The sequence below is a fragment of the Penicillium brevicompactum genome, assembly GCF_028827555.1.
Source record: "Penicillium brevicompactum strain IBT 35665 chromosome Unknown utg000001l_segment0_segment0, whole genome shotgun sequence".
NCBI classification, from domain to species: Eukaryota; Fungi; Ascomycota; class Eurotiomycetes; order Eurotiales; family Aspergillaceae; genus Penicillium; species Penicillium brevicompactum.
In genome coordinates this window covers 1,366,454-1,387,410 of record NW_026623203.1, presented here as the reverse complement: position 1 = coordinate 1,387,410, position 20,957 = coordinate 1,366,454, and the positions used below count along the sequence as shown (strand labels likewise).

The 20,957-nt window shown below is 46.0% G+C and overlaps 5 protein-coding genes across 5 annotated transcripts; all 5 read left to right on the top strand.

Annotated features, from left to right (window-relative positions):
- Positions 1-262: 262 nt before the first annotated feature.
- Positions 263-1,414, top strand: N7506_000294 (chromo domain-containing protein; the record flags this gene model as incomplete). The annotated part of the gene is made up of 1 exon (XM_056949590.1): positions 263-1,414. The coding sequence occupies one exon, from the start codon at positions 263-265 to the stop codon at positions 1,412-1,414; it is 1,152 nt and encodes a 383-aa protein (XP_056815505.1).
- A 4,322-nt stretch (positions 1,415-5,736) lies between these two features.
- N7506_000293 (uncharacterized protein) lies at positions 5,737-8,055 on the top strand (the record flags this gene model as incomplete). The annotated part of the gene is made up of 1 exon (XM_056949589.1): positions 5,737-8,055. One exon carries the CDS (start codon positions 5,737-5,739, stop codon positions 8,053-8,055), a length of 2,319 nt encoding a protein of 772 aa, XP_056815504.1.
- A 1,856-nt stretch (positions 8,056-9,911) lies between these two features.
- On the top strand, positions 9,912-10,979 carry N7506_000292 (uncharacterized protein; the record flags this gene model as incomplete). The annotated part of the gene is made up of 1 exon (XM_056949588.1): positions 9,912-10,979. One exon carries the CDS (start codon positions 9,912-9,914, stop codon positions 10,977-10,979), a length of 1,068 nt encoding a protein of 355 aa, XP_056815503.1.
- A 3,000-nt stretch (positions 10,980-13,979) lies between these two features.
- On the top strand, positions 13,980-14,501 carry N7506_000291 (uncharacterized protein; the record flags this gene model as incomplete). The annotated part of the gene is made up of 1 exon (XM_056949587.1): positions 13,980-14,501. The coding sequence occupies one exon, from the start codon at positions 13,980-13,982 to the stop codon at positions 14,499-14,501; it is 522 nt and encodes a 173-aa protein (XP_056815502.1).
- Positions 14,502-15,243: 742 nt separating this feature from the next.
- On the top strand, positions 15,244-15,961 carry N7506_000290 (ankyrin repeat domain-containing protein; the record flags this gene model as incomplete). The annotated part of the gene is made up of 2 exons (XM_056949586.1): positions 15,244-15,431; positions 15,490-15,961. 2 exons carry the CDS (start codon positions 15,244-15,246, stop codon positions 15,959-15,961), a joined length of 660 nt encoding a protein of 219 aa, XP_056815501.1.
- Between the last annotated feature and the right edge of the window lie 4,996 nt (positions 15,962-20,957).

Genomic DNA, 20,957 nt, shown 5'->3' with positions numbered 1-20,957 from the left:
GGACGAGGCGGCCATACGCCTCCTTTGCCATGGGAGGAGGAGGAAGGTTGCTTTCTCTGCTCACAAAATATAAAAGGCCTCAATTCCCTACATTTATCACAAGATCAAAGTCCATGTCCCCATTTCATTCCCCTTCTCCTACTACTACCTGCCCAGTTCCCTCCTCATCTTGCGTTCATCACCAGTCCTCCCAAACCCCAATTCCCAATTCCCATATCCCCACTCCCATTCCCAGGTTTGGTCTGTTACGTTCTTCCCCCTTATGTCGAACTCTAGGTTTCTGCTTGACAATTTTCGTCCATGGAATCCCACCCAAGACAATCCACAGCAATTGCCCGAACCTGCTGAAATTTGCCGCTACCCGAGCCCTGTCTCGATCACGGCCACTCTTCCTTCCTCTACGATATCTCGTGATATTGCCTCGAAGGTCTTGACGGGTAACCCCGGAAAAATCCAGCGACATCCCCTTCCTGCCCGCCCACCGGTGGAGGTGTGCTTGAATGATGAATCCCAGTCATGTTCACCTCCAACCCGTTGTGGAATAGAAGTTACGCAGCGAAATGTTCCTACCGAGGGGAATCTTCAGGCTTCCGAACCTGAGTGCCCTGCCCAGACTCAAGAAACTCGAGACACCATTAACATCGATCCTGAAATCTTGCACGACAATTCTTGTGCTGATGCTGGACATATCGCCAAAACTGGAACCTACCAAAATATCGAATCCACAGTCACATATTCCTCGTCAGAATCACCCTTCACCAATACAAATCGACCTCCACGATCAAACCAACAAGACTCAGATCACACGGGGATTTCCAATCGACAAGTTCCTAAGGTGACGAAACGCTCGTATACTCGGAAGAAGAGTACAGGCCGTGGTCCCGGTCGGCCTCCCAAAAAAAGAAACAGTGTTCTCGAAAATGTTTCTTTTTCTTCGGTCCGTTCTCAATTCTTGGCTATGTCGGTCGAAGATCGATTACAATTCCTGTCCTGGCTGTTCGAAGGTGCTTTGCCGCACTGTGTTTCAACCTCTACGAGCGCGAGTACCGCAGCTGCATCAAACTGCGGTACATCTCTTGGTGCAGATACAGTGCATGACTATGCCCTCTGGGACTCAAACACCGAGCCCGCTGACGTGCAAAAGCCTCCATCTCACCATCTGATGATGTTAGCACCGTATCACGGAAGACCGTCGCGTGAAGAAGGCATATCGGGGGAGATCGAATCTGATGATCAGCTCGAATATGAGATCGAAAGGATCCTTGAACATAGGAAAGGGGCGCGGGGGTCTCTCTCATATCTTGTGAAATGGAAAGGCTATGAAGACGTGGAGGCCACTTGGGAACCGCATGATTCCGTGCAAGATACGGCTGCATTAGATAACTACGAGCTACAATTGGCTACCACTACCTAGAGAATATCCTATATAATCATCATGCAGCTAGCGCACAAGGCGAAGACACTAAAATGGGACCGATAGGGTTACCCCCTCTACGAGATAAACTATGCACATGTTCATAAAAACCTCTATTTATCAAGGCCTACTATCCGAGATATCATTGTGCTGATATATCGAGATGGAAGTCATATTGTTCGCTTCAATATCGCTGTATTAAAAATATCGAAGGAACTGAATACGGTCGAAACCTTTGTCACATCTCTGTTTCAATAAACCAAAGGCAATCTGTGAAATACCGCATTGGTCCACCCTCACACGCTTTGTTTCTTCCGAAAATTTCACCTATATAGTTGATTTCCTCTGCCACTTCTTGGCTTTCCCTTTCCGTTTTAGTGCTCAGTGCTTGCCGCTTTTTGCTCACTGAGTACAACTGAGCATGCCCCTGATTATTACATAATCATCAAGCTCGCTCACTGAGCATCACCTGATCGTTATATAAGCTGGATGACTCGCTCACTGAGCGAGACCTGAGCGCTCTGATCTTACTCACCGAGCATGACCTGAGCGCTCCGACTAGCTCACTGAGCATCACCCTGAGCAGCCTGATCCACTTACTGCGCACGACCTGAGCAAAGCGTGGGAGCAGCTAAGTCAGCAGCTCATTTCAATAAACTGTCCACGCTAGCCCATCCAAATGCAGTTGTTCACCAGAACTCTTGACCGTTGTCCCCTCAACGAAAGGCTGGCATCATCAATTTTTCGGTCGATCCTGGTTGTTTCGCCTCCAGCTGGGAGGCAAATTGATAGTGGGGCCACATTTATTGGGTTTACTATTCTGCAGCTATGCCACTATTCAACTCGCCGAGCCTTGCATCCACGACACCGTCTCTACATAGTTGCGAAAAATATACAACCCTCAATTTTTGGTTCTACAATATCTAGGAATATCTCTGAAAACCCCAGTTGGATAGTTTGTAAACTTGGATTTTGTTTTGTTCGGAATTTGTTTCGCTTGAAAAACACCAGATTATCGCTCTCGCTGCTTGCTGCTTGCTCCTAGGAATGCGACATAGGCTCTAGCGATGAACATCCGCACAAATGTTCTAGACCCATCGATCATGCCTACTGGATGATCTAGCCGCCATGACGAAATTTGCGGCCCCTCATTTGCCCAACATATTCTAACTAGCAATCAGAAAATGCCTCATTCTAGCTAAAGTCTGATAGGACTTCCCAGGAGCTCTCAGACCTTTCATGCCACCGCAATGTGATTGTTGAGAATATCTAGATCCTAGGAGCTTCCGTGCCAGTACCCATTCGCGAGAGCCGGGATTGCTAACGATGATAGTTAAAGTATATAAAAGAAACACTGTTCCCTCCTAGAGTGAACATATCCAAGTTTCAAGCATTTCTTCTCAAGGTCTCATGAAAACTGCTCGTAAGTTCAAGCAACCGTCCGCATTCCGGGTCTGTCTCTTTCCAGCCCCTCAGCCAGAGCAAAAGCCTAACTATTATGCAGATTTTCTGATGCTACAAAGCAAACCGACAACCTGGTCGATATCCAATTATTTCATCCGGTGAGAGTTGCGAGATCGTTTCCTGCATATTCCTGAGCTCTGAGCCTTTCACGAACTTGGTGTATGTAAATATTACTTATTTACAAGAGATTTATATGGTACAATAGTACTCCTTCTGAAACTCAGAAGGCCCAGGTGGAGTACCACACTTGAACGGCACATTTTGATGATGACACGAATACGCTTGGAAATGAGCCCTCGCCCCTTCCATTACTAATGAGCACGTGTCCAATATGACTATATATTATCGATAATGCCATGATAATCGAGAGCCTCGCTTGCCAGTCTTCAGGTTGTATCATTCCACCCTGACTTATAGGCATCATTTTGCCCCCTGGCCCTAGCTTGTCTGATCATGCTTCTTCCTGTCGTAGGACTTTCAAGCCTTCAATCGACTCATGATATTCGAGAAAACAAGAAGAGCTTATCTATTGGAGCGAAGACGTGGCATACTGGTTTGTTAACCTATCCAGTCTTGATGAGACAAGCAAAAGGCCGTATTCTACCCGCTACCCCTCGGAGTTCCAGGTTCACATTGCAGACCTGGATAAAAGTCTCCTGAACTGTCAAGATACCCGCTGGTTATCTTATTATATTGCCTATGCTTGCCAGGTCGATGCTGTTGAATTACACATGACAGGTTTGGACTGTTTTGATTTGAGATTCGTGCAGACTAGGTCCCAAGCCGCATCGTCGAAATTTATTCTGCACTATCTAGGAAGAAACGAGCTCATTGAACTAGCTGGACTTCCTCTTCCACTCCCTTAAAATGAATAGCCGACCTTCTTTGAAACACTACAAGAGAGGAGAATATGAACAAGGCGCGACAACCTACTTCCAGATTCTCGGGACACCTCCGAAGACATCCCAGAACTTAAAAAATCGACTTCGTGAAAGTGCAATTAGGCCTTGAGACTCGATTGATGATAGCCTGGCCGTTCGGTAATCTGACTAGTCAGCTGTGTTCTGGGCTTGTATTCGATACAATTGCGCATTATTCACCGGTGTAAGGTAATTACTGGGGCTTTAATCCAACCTGCACAGCCACCGCTTTGAGATAGATAAGCCATAATGCTTGGAACACCTGTAAATTTAGAGTTACGTAAAATAGGTACGAACATGTATAATACTATTATCGTATTCCCTAATCCCTTATATTCCTTTTCCGATTTGGGCGAAGGATCCTTAGCTAGCGGGGGTGTGGAGTCGATGAAACCGATAGTGGCCCGCCATTGTTCTCAGTGTGGCGTAATAGTTCTTGCCAGAATCGCAATTGGGATGTCCTTTTAGATACGCAAAAGGTACAAGTCGAACAGTTGCTCACTGACGTCTATGACGAATGGACATTCGTTCACGTCCGGTAGATAAATTATATCTATAGGATCGCATTGTGTGTCATCCTCTGTGAAATGTCTTGTCCTACAGAGAGTCAGAAATATCTAAGAAGCGCAATGGGAGATATTTTCCCATTCCAGACGGCGCGGAGATACTGCAATAGTTCTTGAATGCATGGTATTTCTTCAATTGCCTTCCGTCAATTTAGCTGGGCCTGGGCAGGCAGCCCATCACGATGGAAGAGAGAATTACACGAGATTATGTCATAGTCTCTAGCCCGAAAAGGCAAGTTCAGTAATAAACAGAAATAATTGATATTTAATTTTGTTGTTTAGATTGTTACTATTGATCGCTCCGTCGGTCTTCTTCGACGGCAATCTTGATCGTATATAATGGATTGACACTTTGCTTTTATGACCAGCCCAGATATACAATATACCCTCTACTCCTTATTCCAGCCTCACAAAAAAAAAAACAAAAAACAAAACGAAAACCCTTCAAAAGTATGATATCTTCGCAAACTGTGAGGTTAAATAATCATGTGATACGGATGTCTCTCCTCAGCGAAATGTGAAAAACGTAAATTTCCATGACCTTCCACATTATCTCAAACAACAAAACACCAATTGTCAGTAGTTGTTCAATGGCTGAGCTCTACCGGACGCCATCTGCCCCGCAAATTGTTTGTTAATTGACGGCCCTTTCTTATCGAAGCGAACAGATCGTTGAAGGCATCACTTCTGGTAGTTCGGGAAAGACGAGTATAAAATTAGTTGAGGGAACAGAATTATAGTAATGAACAGGCAATTAAGTGATGGCAGGGGGAGTGGGGTGTAGATTCGATGAATTGAACAATCTGCTTAGCCAAGGTTTGAAGTAAAGAAGTTGTTAGTAGTTACTCGTTTTGCACACTAGAATTTACTTTACCAGCCCCCGCATTTTCCTACCAAAAAAATTCAATTTTTGGACTTCCCAGCCGCATTCTTGACCAGGGCAGCAGCTGGCCACGATTTGTGTTTTTGTTTATCTGAGTTTATCTGTGTACAATTTGTCTCTTTAACCAAACCAGATTAGTCTCTCTGCTCGTGCAATTTACCCTTCCCTTGGGCATATGAAATAACAAGATTTTTTTCCCAGAATAGTAAAAGATAGGAGCAAGAGTAGTCAATAAACTACAGTCCAGTGCCATTTTTCGGGTGGTAGATTGACAGTGATCAATTGGCCCGCTTATGGCAAGGTAGGGACCAGTCTTTCCAGTTTCATGAAGAATCGTGTTAGTGCTGATTGGACGAGGGCGTGAACTAGAAAGCTCGTGACTAAAGTCAACACCAAGTCACGTGGGATAACATGTGAGCACGTGAGCGACGCGTAGGTAAACAATGCCACCCGCAACTTAGAACTCACCAGAAGACTTGAAATTTCAAAATGTCCGCTGAAATTGACAAGCTACGGCACCTTCTTGCAGAAGAGCAAAGACTTCGTGAAGAAGAGCAGCGCCTCCGGAGAGAGGATAGGGAGAATCTCGCAGAGGAACAACGTCTTCGGGCAGAGGAACAACGTCTTCGAAGGGAGGACCAGGAGAAGACATCTAAAACCAGCCTTCCCACATTTCTTGACGGTCTCCATAATCACCTGTTTCTTGGGCTTGAAGTTCAGCAGGATAAGACTCAATCCACGCGTGGAGATCCCGCAAATGCGACCAACAAACTTCGCCCCAGAAAACTTAAAGCCTGGGACTCCTTCACGAAGGAACAAGAGGAGATTTGGCGATTGCTGATGGATTCTTCGCTTGTCGAAAAAAGACTGTTTACTTCTCTCCACACTTTGAAAGAAACAGGAGAGAGCATTCGGCGGCAGTTTGTTGGCTCGGAACTTGACCTTAACCATTTCCTTCGCCAAACTGTTGAGGAACACGTCTCGAAAATAATCGAAGAACTCTACGGTGATCCAGCACTGCGACAAACGTTTGGGTTGAGAGGGTCGATACGATTTGAGAATCATTCTAATACTTTGAGCCCCGAGTGGGAACTCGAGGAGGGAATGCAGAGTATTGATCTTCGTGGTCGGACACGACGGCGTTCCCCGCGTTTGGCTGCCCGGGAGCAAAGTGCATCGAGCACCGCAGCGACGCGTGGCCCGCGAACTCCACCTCCAGCGCGAAACAACAGGCCTCGTGCCGATCAGTTCTGCGTCTACAACATTCCCAGTCAATCGTCCGAATCGATCCATCGCGTTGCAGCTTATATCAAGGAGTACAAATCCCCGCACAAGGTGACACTAGGCCACATTTATGAAGGGTTGGAGGATATGGACATCGATGAAGTGGTTGAGCAAAAAGAAGACGAGCCTTCAAAAGCTCGGTTCCGTCGTGCGATCGCTGGGCTTCTCGTGCAGCCACATGACTACATGGTTCGTGCTGGGACGGAAATGGGAGTGCTGAGTACTGGCGAAGCTGATATCTACCTGCGGATTGGGGAAGAACCTGGGACGCTTTTGTACCACCTCTCTGTTCCGAAAGGAGATGTTGGGGAGTTCACTGGCTGGGATCCCCATCTGGGCGGCCCTAATCGTCTGCATTTGACCTCCGTGGGGCAATCTCTCGCTTTCACTCTCCAGGCGCTCAAGTTGCGGCCTCGGAACCAGGCTTGGAGGCATCACGCAATCAACTCATTACCAAAGTGGGAAGTGGTAGTCGCGGATATCTTGGACAGCATCCCGGATGAGGAGGTGCCGAGTTCCGAATATCGCCCTCCGCGGACGAATGGATTTCTTCGAATGTCGCCGATACAATTACGTCGCAGGCGAAACAATTCCAGTCTTGGTGCTTGCCAATCAAGCGACACACAGCGCGATGCGGACGACGATCATCCTGACCCCGATACGCCGAGCCGAGATCCACGGAACTATCGGGATATCGGACGAAGAAAGCCACCAGCGACTCATTCAGCACCCGCAGCAACTACAGATCGGTCCTCGGGAGAGAACCGTCGCTATTACTGCACGTTAAAATGCCTACGTGGAATGGTGAATGGGGGCGAGCTAGATCAGACTTGCCCCAATGTCCTCGATCATGGAAAAACGCGCCATGTCATCAATGCAAGAGTTTTCGTCAAACGGTTGCAGCGTCAATTATCTGAGACCGTTAATGCAGATTGCGAAGTACTGGGTATACACGGTTCCCGGGGTGCTCTTTTGAAAGTCACACTGTCATCGCACGGATATACTGTGCCTGCAAAATGCACCGTACCGGAATTTGTGGAACAATTTCGGCACGAAGCTGCTGTATACGCCAGACTTCGTTCAATCCAGGGTTTATACATTCCTCTCTACCTCGGAAGCATCGACTTGGCTCATCCGTACAGCTACGACGGTATCGCATATCTCAAGCACATGATGCTTTTGAGTCCGGGTGGGCAGCCTCTCGATTTGGCACTCAGGGAAATGAGGCAAGACTCCTTAATAGCCAAGATAAAAGAGTCGCTCTCACAGATGCACCGCCTTAATGTTGTCCACAAAGACCCGGCGCCGCGGAATTGGCTCTACAATCCAGAAAGCAACAAGGTTGTCTTTTTTGACTTTGAAAGGGCTGAAATCCTTAATTTGCGGCCGATTCTGGGAGCAATCTCACCAAATCGCAAACGAAAATGTATATCCCGTGATGGGTTTGATAAAGCGCTGTCCGAGACAAGGTTTACGAGAGAAATAAACAGGGCAGTGCAGGAGTTGCGAGGTTGGAAACATTGAGCGATAGTCTAGTGAATGTAGCCGCTATGTGTCTAGCCATTATGCATTGTATAGCTGCGTTACGTATCACATAGAATATCTAGGGTAGATCATATATGGAGTGCTCGGTAGCGACCATTCATCATCGCATCTCTGCATTACAGCTGCACTCGCTTCGACCAGCGCATATCGCACCAATGAAGGGGTGCTGGCTTACCCTGTTTCTTGATCGAATCCGATGGTAACTTTTGTTATCAGCACTTTGGGTATGTAGGAATGGCTAAGATTTGCGGGGCTCAGACGTCGCAAGTAGGATATGCGGTTATAGTCACTAAAACTTGCCGTGATGATCCATCAGAAGACTCAGTTACCTGACCTATGCTTATAAATCAATCGGTGTAAAAAAAAATATGTTGACGGTCACGTGGTTCAAATCCGGAAATAAGGGTTGATGGCCGACATCATTTACCTAGACTACAAAGCCTCTTCCTGCAGGCAGAGAAGAGGCAAAGCCAGGAATAATTGAGAGAAAACGAGGCCAGACAGAAATAAAAAGACGGTGTCGGGTTAGACGGGAAATTCGTCAAATGCCTCAATTTCGATCCTGAATTTCATTCATGGCATTGATCCAGCGCCACCTTCGCCATCCACCCCGACTTTCTGCAGAGCTGAACTACATAATCCAAGCCCCAGGGACACAGAGCCCTTTCCCAAAACCATGCGCATACACATTTCTCACTGCCCGTAGCTCGGTTTCAGCACAAGCCCCAAGATGCTGCTCGAAGTACGTGGAGTCCCACGCTCAACGTCTCTGCTTTGACGTTTACTCTATTGTAAAATCAGTGAATTGTTCCAGGTGTATCGAGACAAATGTAGCATACTATGGACACTGCAGAACTTCGATCCACTCTCAGCCCAATTTTCACAGCCTTGCTTAACACACCTGATGGCAGGGCTTGGCATCTTGAGTAGGTGGAAGTAGGGACTTCAAATTGTTGATGATGGAGCGGTTGCTGTAAAAAGTAGAGTGGAAAGTAGTAGAAATGCAGCGAGGAAGCAATAGAGTTGAAGGTTTCTTGTCAATATCCTCGAGCAAGTCCGGGGAAGAACCTCCTATTTAAGGTCCAGTCTACCAACACGAATGCAATGCTGTCCGCTGATGCATTCGATACATCAAGCTGGCCTGGTGATGCTCCTGCATCAGTCACATTGCCAAGCGGGACACCGGCCTATGAAGTCTGGTAGCCTAGCGCCGCGGTTGAAAGTGTTTCGATATCATATTTGATAAGTACGAGGCCCAAGACTAAAGCTGACGCTCCTCGAGAGTCATAGACCATTCACTGATTGTGACAAAGTTGACAGCTTCAAGGTCTGTGCGGTAGATGATGATGGTCATTGCGTCAGTAAAGGACACGTGTCAATCAGATAGGGTCTTTGTAAGTTTACATATTATTTAGCACGGTGCATTCCTCTCTTTTGCTGTTTCAAAATACCGCCATTCAATTTCTAACAATGGCAATTTGGAATTGTGATTGCGAAGGCTGCGACAAACCTTCTGTTCGCACGTATGGGGACTGTGTCCTTTGTAACCACCATTTTTGCATGAAACATCTGGGGCCAGAGTATCATACATGCCCAAAATGGGAGGTTTGTCAATCAAATTCTACAATTGAAGCAGCTGCTGATTCCTTCGGTCTGAACAGGATGATCATCATTACAGCCCTGCTGCTCAAGAGGCCGAAAAGAAAGAAATCACCACTCTAATTGAAAAAATCGACATAGTAGCGCTCACTCAGCGCGCTAGCAGTCTCCGCAATGGTCTTGCGTGCTCCGTAGCCCAGGGTCTACGATTCGATAGAGCTTTGCGCAGCTCAGTCATGGGAGGCATGAATTATCATATCGAGATTTTATTCGAAGATGGAATCAGCTGGCTCGCGCGCATCCGAAGATTCAACGCTACTTCCCCACCCCCAGAGCTGCGGGACTACATCCTGGGCAGTGAAGTCTCAACATTGCAGTTCTTGAGCAAAACAAAAGTTCCTGTTCCTACAGTTTTTGACTTCAATCCGGACGAATCAAACCCTGTCGGTGTTGGTTATATTCTTATGGAGAAGTTGCCTGGGAAGTCCTTGCGATGGTCTCTAGCTACCCCAAACCAGAGGCAAAAAGTTACTAGTCAACTTGCGGATATCTACATTGAATTGAAGGGTTTTCCCTTCCCGGTGATGGGTTCTTTCAATCAGCAAAACTGTTCTCATATTGGACCCATTGCACGAGAGTCTTTGGCTGACTTTGAAGACCTGCATATGAGAATGCTTGGGCCTTATACGTCTTCAGAAGAATATTTCAACGCACACATTCGATTGATATTGGATTTGATAACACGACAAGAGTCCTACGTCAACCGCCCCGTCGATGCTTTCCTGATACACCGTTTCCTCTTAGAAATCGTCCCCAGAATCTTCTCAAAAAATCATCTCGACGATGGGATGTTCTACTTGAAACATGCGGACGAAAAGGGGGACCAGATACTCGTTGACAATGAATTCAACATAACTGGCATTATTGACTGGGAATGGGCGCAGACAGATTCAAAATCAGCAGCTTTCAATTCGCCCATTGTGCTTCTTCCGGTTGCCGATTTTTACGAGGGGACTGATTATATTGGAAAAGATGAAGTTTATTTTGCCGAGTGCTTGGAAGAGAAAGGACATCCAGATCTTGGGGAGATAGTCAGAAATGGGCGGCTTCTTCATCGAATCCAATTTTGTTGTGGATATGACCTTGACGATTGGGACGGGTTCATTGGGCTTTTTTTCGGGCTGCTCAAGATATTGGGCATCGAAGGGGATTCAAACTGGGAAACCTGGAAAGCGGACGCCTTAGAACGCTATCGAGAGGATCGTCAGTTACAGGAAATTCTCAGACTGTCCGAAGACAAATGAAAGCAGACACAGTTTCAAACGCTTATATAACTTACGCTTTGCTGCCACGACTTTATCGAACAGGGACAGTGGTGGCAGAGCGTCTTAATGTGTCATGAGGCAGGTAGAATGTGGACACAGCTTTTTTCCGAAAAGGATAAATAGACAAACAAATATTTCACCACCGGTCAGGCCTGACAATTCGATATATCTTGTCTTAGTTGAGATGCTATACATACTATTTAGGGTGTAAATTGAGTAAATACAAACAACTGTTTACTTCAAACATCGGTTGAGCAGATCTTTCATTTCGTCGAATCTACATACACTCCCTGCCATGAATTAATTGTGTCATTGAAGTATCAATAGTTTACTTGACTTTACATGCCCCGCACTACCCTACCAAAAATTCGAGTTTCCGACTTCCCAGCCACATCCTTGGCCAGGGCAGTAGCTGGCCATGCTTTTGTGTTTTTGTTTATCTGATTTTATCACTGTGTATTCTACCAATTTGACTCGTTTAACCAAACCAGCCTAGGCACTCTGCTCGTACGATTTACCCCACCCTTTGGCGTTCGAAAAACAAAGAAATGTTTCCCAAGATAGTAAGATCAAGGAGGGGTCAGCAAACTAAAGTCCAGTGCCATCTTTACGGTGGTGAAATGTCGGTGATCAACTGGCCCACTTATGGCAGAGTAGGGACCAGTCTTTCCCAGTCTCAATAAGAGTCATGTTAGTGCTGATAGACCGAGGCCGGGAACCAGAAAGCTCGCGACTAAAGAGATACTAAGGGGACCAGATGGTTTTTCTTATTGGATGCCCAAGGCACGGTGTATATGAGCAGTAATTACATAATAAATGCCAAGGCCTTCGCTTAGTGGTCCATCCTGTCCATCGTAGCAAGTGATGCCTGAGGCCTCCATTGTCCGTTTAGCCCCGGCAAGCGCAGGGGTTCACATAAAGTCAAATACCAGGTCACGTGATATAGCATATGCACATGTGAGTCACGCCGCGTGACTCACGCGTAGGTAAACATGGCCGCGTCCGCCGGATGCCATCTGCCCCGCAAATTGTTTTTTTTTTTATTGACGGCCATTTCTTATCGAAACGAACAGATCATTGAAGGCATCACTTCTGATAGTTCGGGTAACACCATTCAAAAAAAAAATGTGCGAATTTTTTGCATTGTTTAGATCTCTTCATGATTATATCTTGTAATGTTCAGCTAGAACAAGCTGATCATAACTTGGAAGTTTAATTGTAGATAGCAACTAGTTGAGAGAACTGAACTATAGAAATGAAGAGGCAATTAAAGTGATGGCAGGGAGAACGGGGTGTAGATCCGATGAATGAAGAAACTGCTTAGCCGAGGTTTGAAGTAAACAGTTGTTTGTAGTTACTTGTTTTGCACACCATCACAATTTTTTAAGATATCTGTCATTAGGACCAAATAAATCAGATTGCGAGGCCAGACCGATTGGATAACTTTCAAGAGATAACCATGCATAGAAATTAATTGCCCAGGTTACTCAACGCGTCGAATCATCCCTCCCCTCTTTCGCCCATGCAATCTGGCTAATAACCCTTTTTAATTACCGGCCTTCTAAGCGCAAATTTTACTTTTCCGCCCTCCAATCATGATTAAATCTTACTCTCGACCACAACAGCCATTCCCTAGTGTGTAGTATGTCCGCATTTACCCTCGACAGAGATACGTAGGCGTGACCCTCCAATGCTCCCAAACTCCTAACACAAAAGTCGGCGTGGTAAATGACGGCGACCCCTTGGTCACCGCGGTTCTCGACTACCCAACCAGTCCTATAGGCGTAGTCGAGTATACAAAGGTCAGCGGGAGATTGCGCATGATATTTATCTAATGAGATAGATGCTGAAACGTATTTACAAATTCTAATTGCCTGTAAACCGTCCAATTTTGGTTTTCATAAAGCCATTGACTGGACCGGCAACGCAGCGACGTTGAAGCGGCTCTATCAGGGGATAATTTGTTAAGATGTAACGCACGAACCTGAGAACCAATGGGAGGTTGTGATCCTTTGCGTGTTTTCGTGTGGATGGCTCATGAGCTGACTCTTTAAGTATACACCGGAAATCTAATTAAGAAATACTAATGACTAAAGTTGTTGACGGGGACTGCGCCGCCCTTTTTGGCACTGCCTACCGACCTGTTCCTGGGAGGACCTTTGCCCTTCTCATTAGAAGTGAATTCCTCAAATGAGAATCCCAAGCTCCACCTTTCTGCCGCAGAAACATAAGTATGGAAAATCCTTGACCATCGCCAATTGTGCGAAAATTATGCGAACATTGTGCTAAAAATACAAATAGCCAGATTTGAGATTGCGCGCTTCGTGGGTAAGATAGAAACAAGCGGGACAGGATTTGCTGGACGTCATTCAGCCGTAAGCCGTACTCAAGTTTCAGAAATTGCGTTGAGCCTAATGTTTGCGATTACCCACCTACGAAGAAAAAGCGTATTTACATGTATGGATCTGAATGATCAGTCTCCCTCAAAAGGATGATTGATCCATGTCGGCGCTTAGCTATGCACCCTTTGAGGGCCAAAGCGTTTTCTAGAGCATGTGACAGTTAATGGCGCCCTGCGGTAGTAATTTGATCTTATAATTAGACTACTCAGCTGTTGGCCTGCGCAGGCCCACTTATGTTCCTCCCGGGGATGTTCAAAGCAAATATAGTAAGTTTGTCTGGCTATGTATCAAACACAATTAATACAGATACGTCTAGGTAGTCGTCCAGACTTGTAATTTTGCATTGGGCTTCTACCTGATAGACCAGGCCTCATTTAAGAACAAAGAGATGCACTAACTAGTTAAGTAGAGCCAGCCCCCTCCTTTGATTTGAAAATTCAACCATATCCATTCCCTCTCCCTGCCATCATAGCTTACCAGTCTCTGGTTTTTGCACACTACAGCGCTCTTTACAGATTGATTTTCAGACCGGCAATCTAAGCCACTCTCCTCATATCAAATCAACCCTGGAATCATAATGTCTACATTCGAACCCGGAAACTTCGAGTTATGGCAACGGGCTGGTGCTGTTCAAACTGTCCCAATGGGCGGCATCCAGTTCCTTGATTTCAGACAGAAGGCTGCTCTCGCGACCGCCGGTCTTGGCTCATGTTCTGCGGTTGTCATTGCATCGCCTCACGGTGTGATACTCGCCCACATTGCGCCACTGCCAGTATCAACACAGAACCCCTTTGCTGGTGACGCCAATGTCCAATCTACCATGAATCGAGTTGTCGCCCTTTACCAGGAAAAAGAAAGAGCCTTTTTTCCTTCTGCTGAGACAGTGGTTATCTGTGCAGAATTTCGAGGCTCGGTAGCCTTACCGGATCAGCTGGCTATCATGATGGGAACATTGAGTCAAGTACAACTCCAACCACGCGCAATATCTTACATTGTACCAACAAATCCATCAACTCGCGATAATGGGGTAGTGATGATCATTAAAAAGCCCGAATATTCCCAACCGAAAATATATGTACAGGACCGGATAGTGAATTGACATCGTTTGGCAAATACCTATGGGAACAAAAAGAGCCCAAGGGGCTACCGTATGTATCTATTAGAGGGCCCCTCATCATCGAGAAGTCTCAAAATCCAAATATCATCTCGGTTCTTTTGAGGTGCCAATACCTCGTAAATATAGAATGGATTGAATTGGACAAATGTTGCGAGGATTCGTTCTTAATATGAAAAGCTTATCCATATTCTCACATTTTTGATTACATGTATAAACATTTCCGAGGGTGATTAAATGGGGGTTCGAAATGAAATGCTCACCTGCCGTCGCAGGTACTTTGCGCCCCCATCCAAGGTGGCGTGCTGAAGCGTATGATTTCCAGCTTGACGCTTTACTAGTTAGATGTGGAGTCGCGGCCTGTGTCCCTTGGCGATGGTTGGCTGGCCGGTAGCAGGTGATGAAGTAAAGCGGTGTGCAGATGGGGGAGTCGTCTCTCCTCTCCGTAGATTACCCCTTCTTTCCCATATACCAAACCATTATCATCTTGATAGCCTTAAATTTTATTTGCTCAATCCCCACGATGATTGCCTATTCTGCCAGTGAAAATTACCCAATAGCTGAGAGTCAAACTCCCCCGCCTCCTCCACTTACACCCGTTCAAATTCTCGAGGAATTGAGACAGTTTTGTTCTCAAGGCGACTTTCAAAGATTTAAAAAGACTTTGGATAGCAGCTTCATCGGTTTAAGCCCCCATCACTCCACCATATTTGATCTGTCAGGGATAATGGTTCAAGTTATCAAGACAGGAAGAACGTGTTTTGTGAAAGAGCTGCTCCGGCACGGACTACCTATACTACCAGTATATGTCTATGAAGCTACCAAGGCGCATGCGAAGGGAATCTTGGGAAGCTTCCTAGAAAATGGATGGGATATCAACCAGCCCATGGGCCCAATGCATCCTCCGATTCTCAGGTGAGTCGAACTGCCCGTGTCTAGATTTGCATCCAAGTGACGCCCAATTTCTTGCCAGTAATGCCCTCGACAATCTCGAAATGACAACTTGGCTTCTTGAACATGGGGCCGACCCAAATCGTCGATGTGACATCGATTTCACGCCGCTCTCTCACGCAGTCGAACACGCCTCTTTGCCAATCGTCAATCTTCTGCTAAGTCGTGGTGGCGACGTCACAAAAGGGCAGGTTTTACACCATGCAGTCGCTCGCGAGTCCGATACGGTAGCTGTCCTGAAGCTCCTCATTGCTCGGGGCGCTCCAATCAACGCCATCATGTATCGAGATCACCAGCCTTCCTGGAATATGAACTTTTTTATGGGAGAAACTCCTCTCCACAAGGCAGTATTCCTCCGCAAGATCGATGTCATTCATTATCTTCTTAGCCAAGGAGCAGACTTGAATGTCAGGGATGTCAGGAACCGAACAGTAACACAATGTGCGGATGAATATCTTCAAAGGGAGATCACAAAAAACCCACGATACTACTAATTCCGTGTTGCCCGAAATTTCACTGCACCAATGATTCGAATTAGTCTTGTCCAGAGATAAATGTTTCCATGATTGATTACTTTCGCAGCTCCATTATGTTAAAAGTCACATCCTGAGCCCAGATATATATATAGTCCAAAGATTTGCCGGTATTTGTTTTCCCATGAGTCGAGTAGTGATGCAATGACGCAAATGTGAGATGACGAAAGTAGGGACGTGGATCAACGTGGGACTGCTGCAGCAATGTCTACCATCACCGCATAATGATGTTGCCTCGGAAGACAAACGAACGAAAACGAGATAGAGACAGACCCCGCATTTACCCGAGCACATTGAATTACGATCATTTATTTTGAGCTCGCGTAAACTGGGCCATACGGTAGCAAAGGAATATGCGGTTGTACAGGGGTTTTGGGCCACATCTTTGCGGCTAGTACAGTACAGACCAATGACAGACGTGCCAAATTTTCGTTCTTGTTACAAACTAACCAGCATGACTCCTCTTGGCATCTGACCTCATCAAAGTAATATGCACCAGTGTGCCCGGAAAGCCAGTCCGTGATTTCATTAATTGAAGACCACCAAATGTTTCTTTTGCATGTGGTGTCTGGCAGAGAATTTGACATAACATACATAACCCAAGACTAGCTCGCGGTTGATCACAGAGCTAATCCTCCCAGGAGCACAACAAATACGGATAAGCTGAGCCTTGGCAGCTGATTCGGTTCGCTTTGACAGGGGTAAGGTGTCCGACACCACACCCTTCCACACGTAATGATTTCACACTAGGTTAGCCTTTATAGCCCCGTGAGAGACCTTCATCAAGTTGGCGGACCCATTCATCTTGAGTCTTCTTCGATTGCCGTTCGTCAAGATGGAGCACAATGAGACTGCGGTATACACCGCCATATTGGAACATAATGTTAATATCCTACGGCATACTGTACTTGTTTGTTCTGAAAGGCTCCTTTCAGTGGAAATGAGACTCTTCGCCCTCAGTATACTGAGAGCATTGGCGGCTTGGGGTGACTTTGGGTCCTAGCGCTAAACAGGTAATACTTCGCTAGTTTTCCACTATTTTTCACATAACTCAAATGTATATTCTCGACGTAGCCAAGATCAGTGCAAGAAGACATGTTAGATGTGTTTATTGAGCAACTGGGTAGAGTCATTTGACTGGGACACAGACTCAACGAGACCAAGGGACTTGAAGCATTCGAAATCCGATCGGAAGCCTGTATAATTGTAAGTACTGTAGGTTGCAGATGCAATCTGTGGGGTCCATCCTTACCTCGCTAGGATAGCTCGGTGTCTGGCTGTGGGATAATGATCCAAAATTGATAATCACTGCCAACATCATAATGGTCCAGAGGATCATGGCGGGTTTGGTCATAGCCCGAAGAAAGAAACACCGTTGTCTTCCACTCCATAGGAAAGAGGGCCCTTGTGTTCATGAATGAGGAGAAAAGAGGAGAAAAGCGAACTCTTTTTAAGTTCATGTAAGAAAAGGCTGATTTCGTATTTTGACCTGTCTTCTGCGCATGTGACTTAAATGATCATCACATATTAGCGCCCGTACCCAATCGGTTACTCGGTGCGTAACGCGCTGCCTGAAAATGAGCTAGTCAAGAAATATGCCTTACTGTCGGTTGCCGCCCTTATTAAGGCCGTGAACATACTTGAATACTGTCTCTTCACAATTGCATATATGTATTAAAGCAAACAGCTCTCATCAGAAGAAGTGCTTGCTACACTTTAGGCATCGAAATGGACAGACCAAGTTTCAAAGCGCTTTGGCCTTCTTCGGGTTCACCGCATGGAGAAACCAAAAGTCGCCGTTTTTGCAGGATCCCTGCGAATTCTACGCCCTATGAATGGACCAAACGACGAAGGATCAACAATTACGGGAATTTGCTGTACGCCTCCCAATTTGTTGGCGGAGATGGGCGCGTCACATACAGATGGCCCTGGAGAGCTTCTCATCTGAAGCTGCTATAACCGGCCAATCCTAGGTGCCTGCGCAGCGAAACTAGATTTGTGGCTCATGAACGGCGAGCCTACTGAAAGCTTGAATGCTAATGAGTTAAGCCATGATAGAAATCTGTAGCCTACGTTCGGGGTGAATAACGGCAATAATACCGTACAGTAAGTTTACATGCAATACAGGAGCTTCCTTTTTATTTGTTGACCCTGAGACTGTATGTGGCAGCTAGTATGACCAATGATAGATGTGGGTTATAAGGGAATTGCGGTTCTGAAAAACATAGAGAGCGGTTCTGGCCAGCTAACTCTGGGCTGTGAGTCGTTTTATTTTATCGTAATATGATTTTCTTAATTCACCAAGATAGCTGAACCTACTAGGGCATAAAGGGTCGAATTTCCAACCTTTTGTCAATCCAGCTTACAAAATCCCTCCCACAGATTACTTTGGCTCAAACTGTATGCTCAAGGTTTGTCACTTTGCCCTCCACTAAACATGTTGGCAGATAATTCTAACTTTGAGTATCTAGTGGCCTAGATCATTCTTCGGGCGGTTTATCAATATGGCCAACGGTTTATTTCATCTCGAAACCCCATACGGGACCTGTCGAGTCGCAGACAGTCATCAAAGATATAATGTTTCATGGGACCAGTGTTTTGAAGATTTTCAAAAGGGGCTTGACGGTCCGCAAAACCTTAATCAAGTAACCGGCATTAGTGTGAGGGCCTAAGTTTGCGACTGGAACAGAGGGAAAGTACGGGTGCTTTTAGGGAAACGCGCCGAGAATGACTCGTCGCCAAATCTTTACGAAGCATTTGGTGGAAAATGTGATCCAAAGGAAACAGTACTGAAGGCTTTGATCCGCGAGTTCTGGGAAGAGATCAAGCTAGAAGTTTTGGTTATACACGACGAAGTGCCCGAGGTTGATGTTTTTTGTACGTCGGATAGCAAACGATGGATTGCCCAAGTTCACTTCCTGCTTTCAGTCAAACCGACATGTGGATCTTTCTGCGGCAAAAGATTCGGCGTCGAGTTGGACCCTAAAGAGCATTAAAGTTTCATTTGGGCCAATGGCATGCTTGGTGCACTGGGAAGTCTACCACTCACGAAAGGCTCTCAAGGCCATTTTGGGACGGCATTTGCAATGTTCCAGAGAAAGGTGCCTTGTCCCGGTTGGCAAAAGCCTTGGGGCTTTTTGAGGAGGTGTTTTGAACGATGAGGTATGACGGGGTTTAAATTAGTAGAGAGAAGACCGAATTTGTTCAACCAAGAACATATTTCCGTCTACATGTATGTAGTTTGGATATCGGAGAATGCATAGCATTGAATGTATTTTCCAGTATCTTCCAGTCTTCCAGATTGCCTAGGCCTATGGATGTAGCTATTCGTGGATACGGGCAGCAAATTACGTGGCGCATCTATTAATCTGTGGCCTGTTAGATCTCCCTTGAGAAGGCGCCACGTTGGTGGTTATTGTCCTGTCGCCAACGATGGCCGAGAAAACCGCGCAGAGGCCTATCTAGAAGTCTTCAAGGCGCAAGGCGAGGTTACTGGAATCAAAATTATTAAAACCTGTTTCATCGAAGGGTTCTGTGGAGGCTGTACGCTTGTGGGGAAGGCGTTAAAATGTATAATTTCAGATTGTTGTTTATTGGCAACGTTAAGACCGAGGAAAGCTATACAACACCGAAGAAAATCAATATCCTCGCTAACACAGGTTGCGTAGAGCATAATGTGCAAGAATATTATCCCGCACGCGTCCTGGCAGGGATACATGGTTCGAGATAGGGAAAGCACTGAGCTGCGAACCTGCCATTCTGATCGAGAACGCCCTGCAATGTTAGCTGGTTGCCAATGTATAATTGGATAGTCTTCGTGCTTACAAAAATGAAGGGCCTTTTGATATACCCTGGGTTCTGCTTGATAAATCACCCTGTCAATCATAAACCCTATGAAAAAGAGAGATAGATGACCCACTCATATACGACAAGCTTCAGCCCTCCAATGCGGGGATCATTCTGGATATTACGGATAACCAGTGGATTTTGCAATATTGCAGGAATGAAACCACCTAGGGGAATGAGTGACTTTCCTCCAAACTCCACCCCAGTGGTAGTCTCTTCGTCTCTTACAATTTCGTCAGGTGTATACACTGTGGCGCTAGCAGAGTGAGACTCACAGTGGAATGCCTTCTGTGGTGTATTTCTGCCAACAAATGAAGAAAGCACGGCCTAGGTCAGCCACTCGGACGTCAGAAAGGGGTAGATTAAAATCTGGATTAACATCGGTAATCCCAATGTTAAAGAATGAAGTTGAGGACATTGCGGCAAGTCTGTTTTGCGTCGAGGGGAGATTTGCTAAGTAACAGGGCTCGAGGAGAGAATGGAGAGTGGAGAGAAGGGAGGGAATGGAAACCCTCATGTTTATAAGACCAATATCAGTGTGATACAAAATTCAACAAACATACCATCTTGAGCAAACTGCAATTTTACTGTGTGATGAACCACTCAAAAATTGTGGCGAGAAAGCCCAAGGGATCACATGCTATGAGATATGTTGCGTTGTTGATGGGGACAGAAAACCGGAGAATTTGCAGAGTCCAAGCAGGGAAACGTAATGGGATGTCCGCGGCGCGCAGGCTTTTACTGTAGTATAATAATAAAGCTGCAACTAGGATTTAGTCCATACCTCGCATCGACTGGACGGAATCTCACTAACCAAGCCAAAGTACCTATCATGTTATATCCCTATTGAACTCGTTGTCCCCACTCAATTCGATGTCCCCACTCAATTTGTTGTCCCCCCTCAACTCATTGTCCCTCCTCAACTCATTGTCTTCTCTGAGGGGATCAATTTTTATTGAAAGCCCCTGCATGATTTGGGTGTTACATTCGAAGCAGCATTCGGCAGGACCAATAGAGCCGTGATACGATAGCTATTTTTGTGCCAACATGATCTCAGAGTTTGGTCTTACATACTGGGCTCTGTAGTGCCATCTCCGCCTCTAGACCAGGG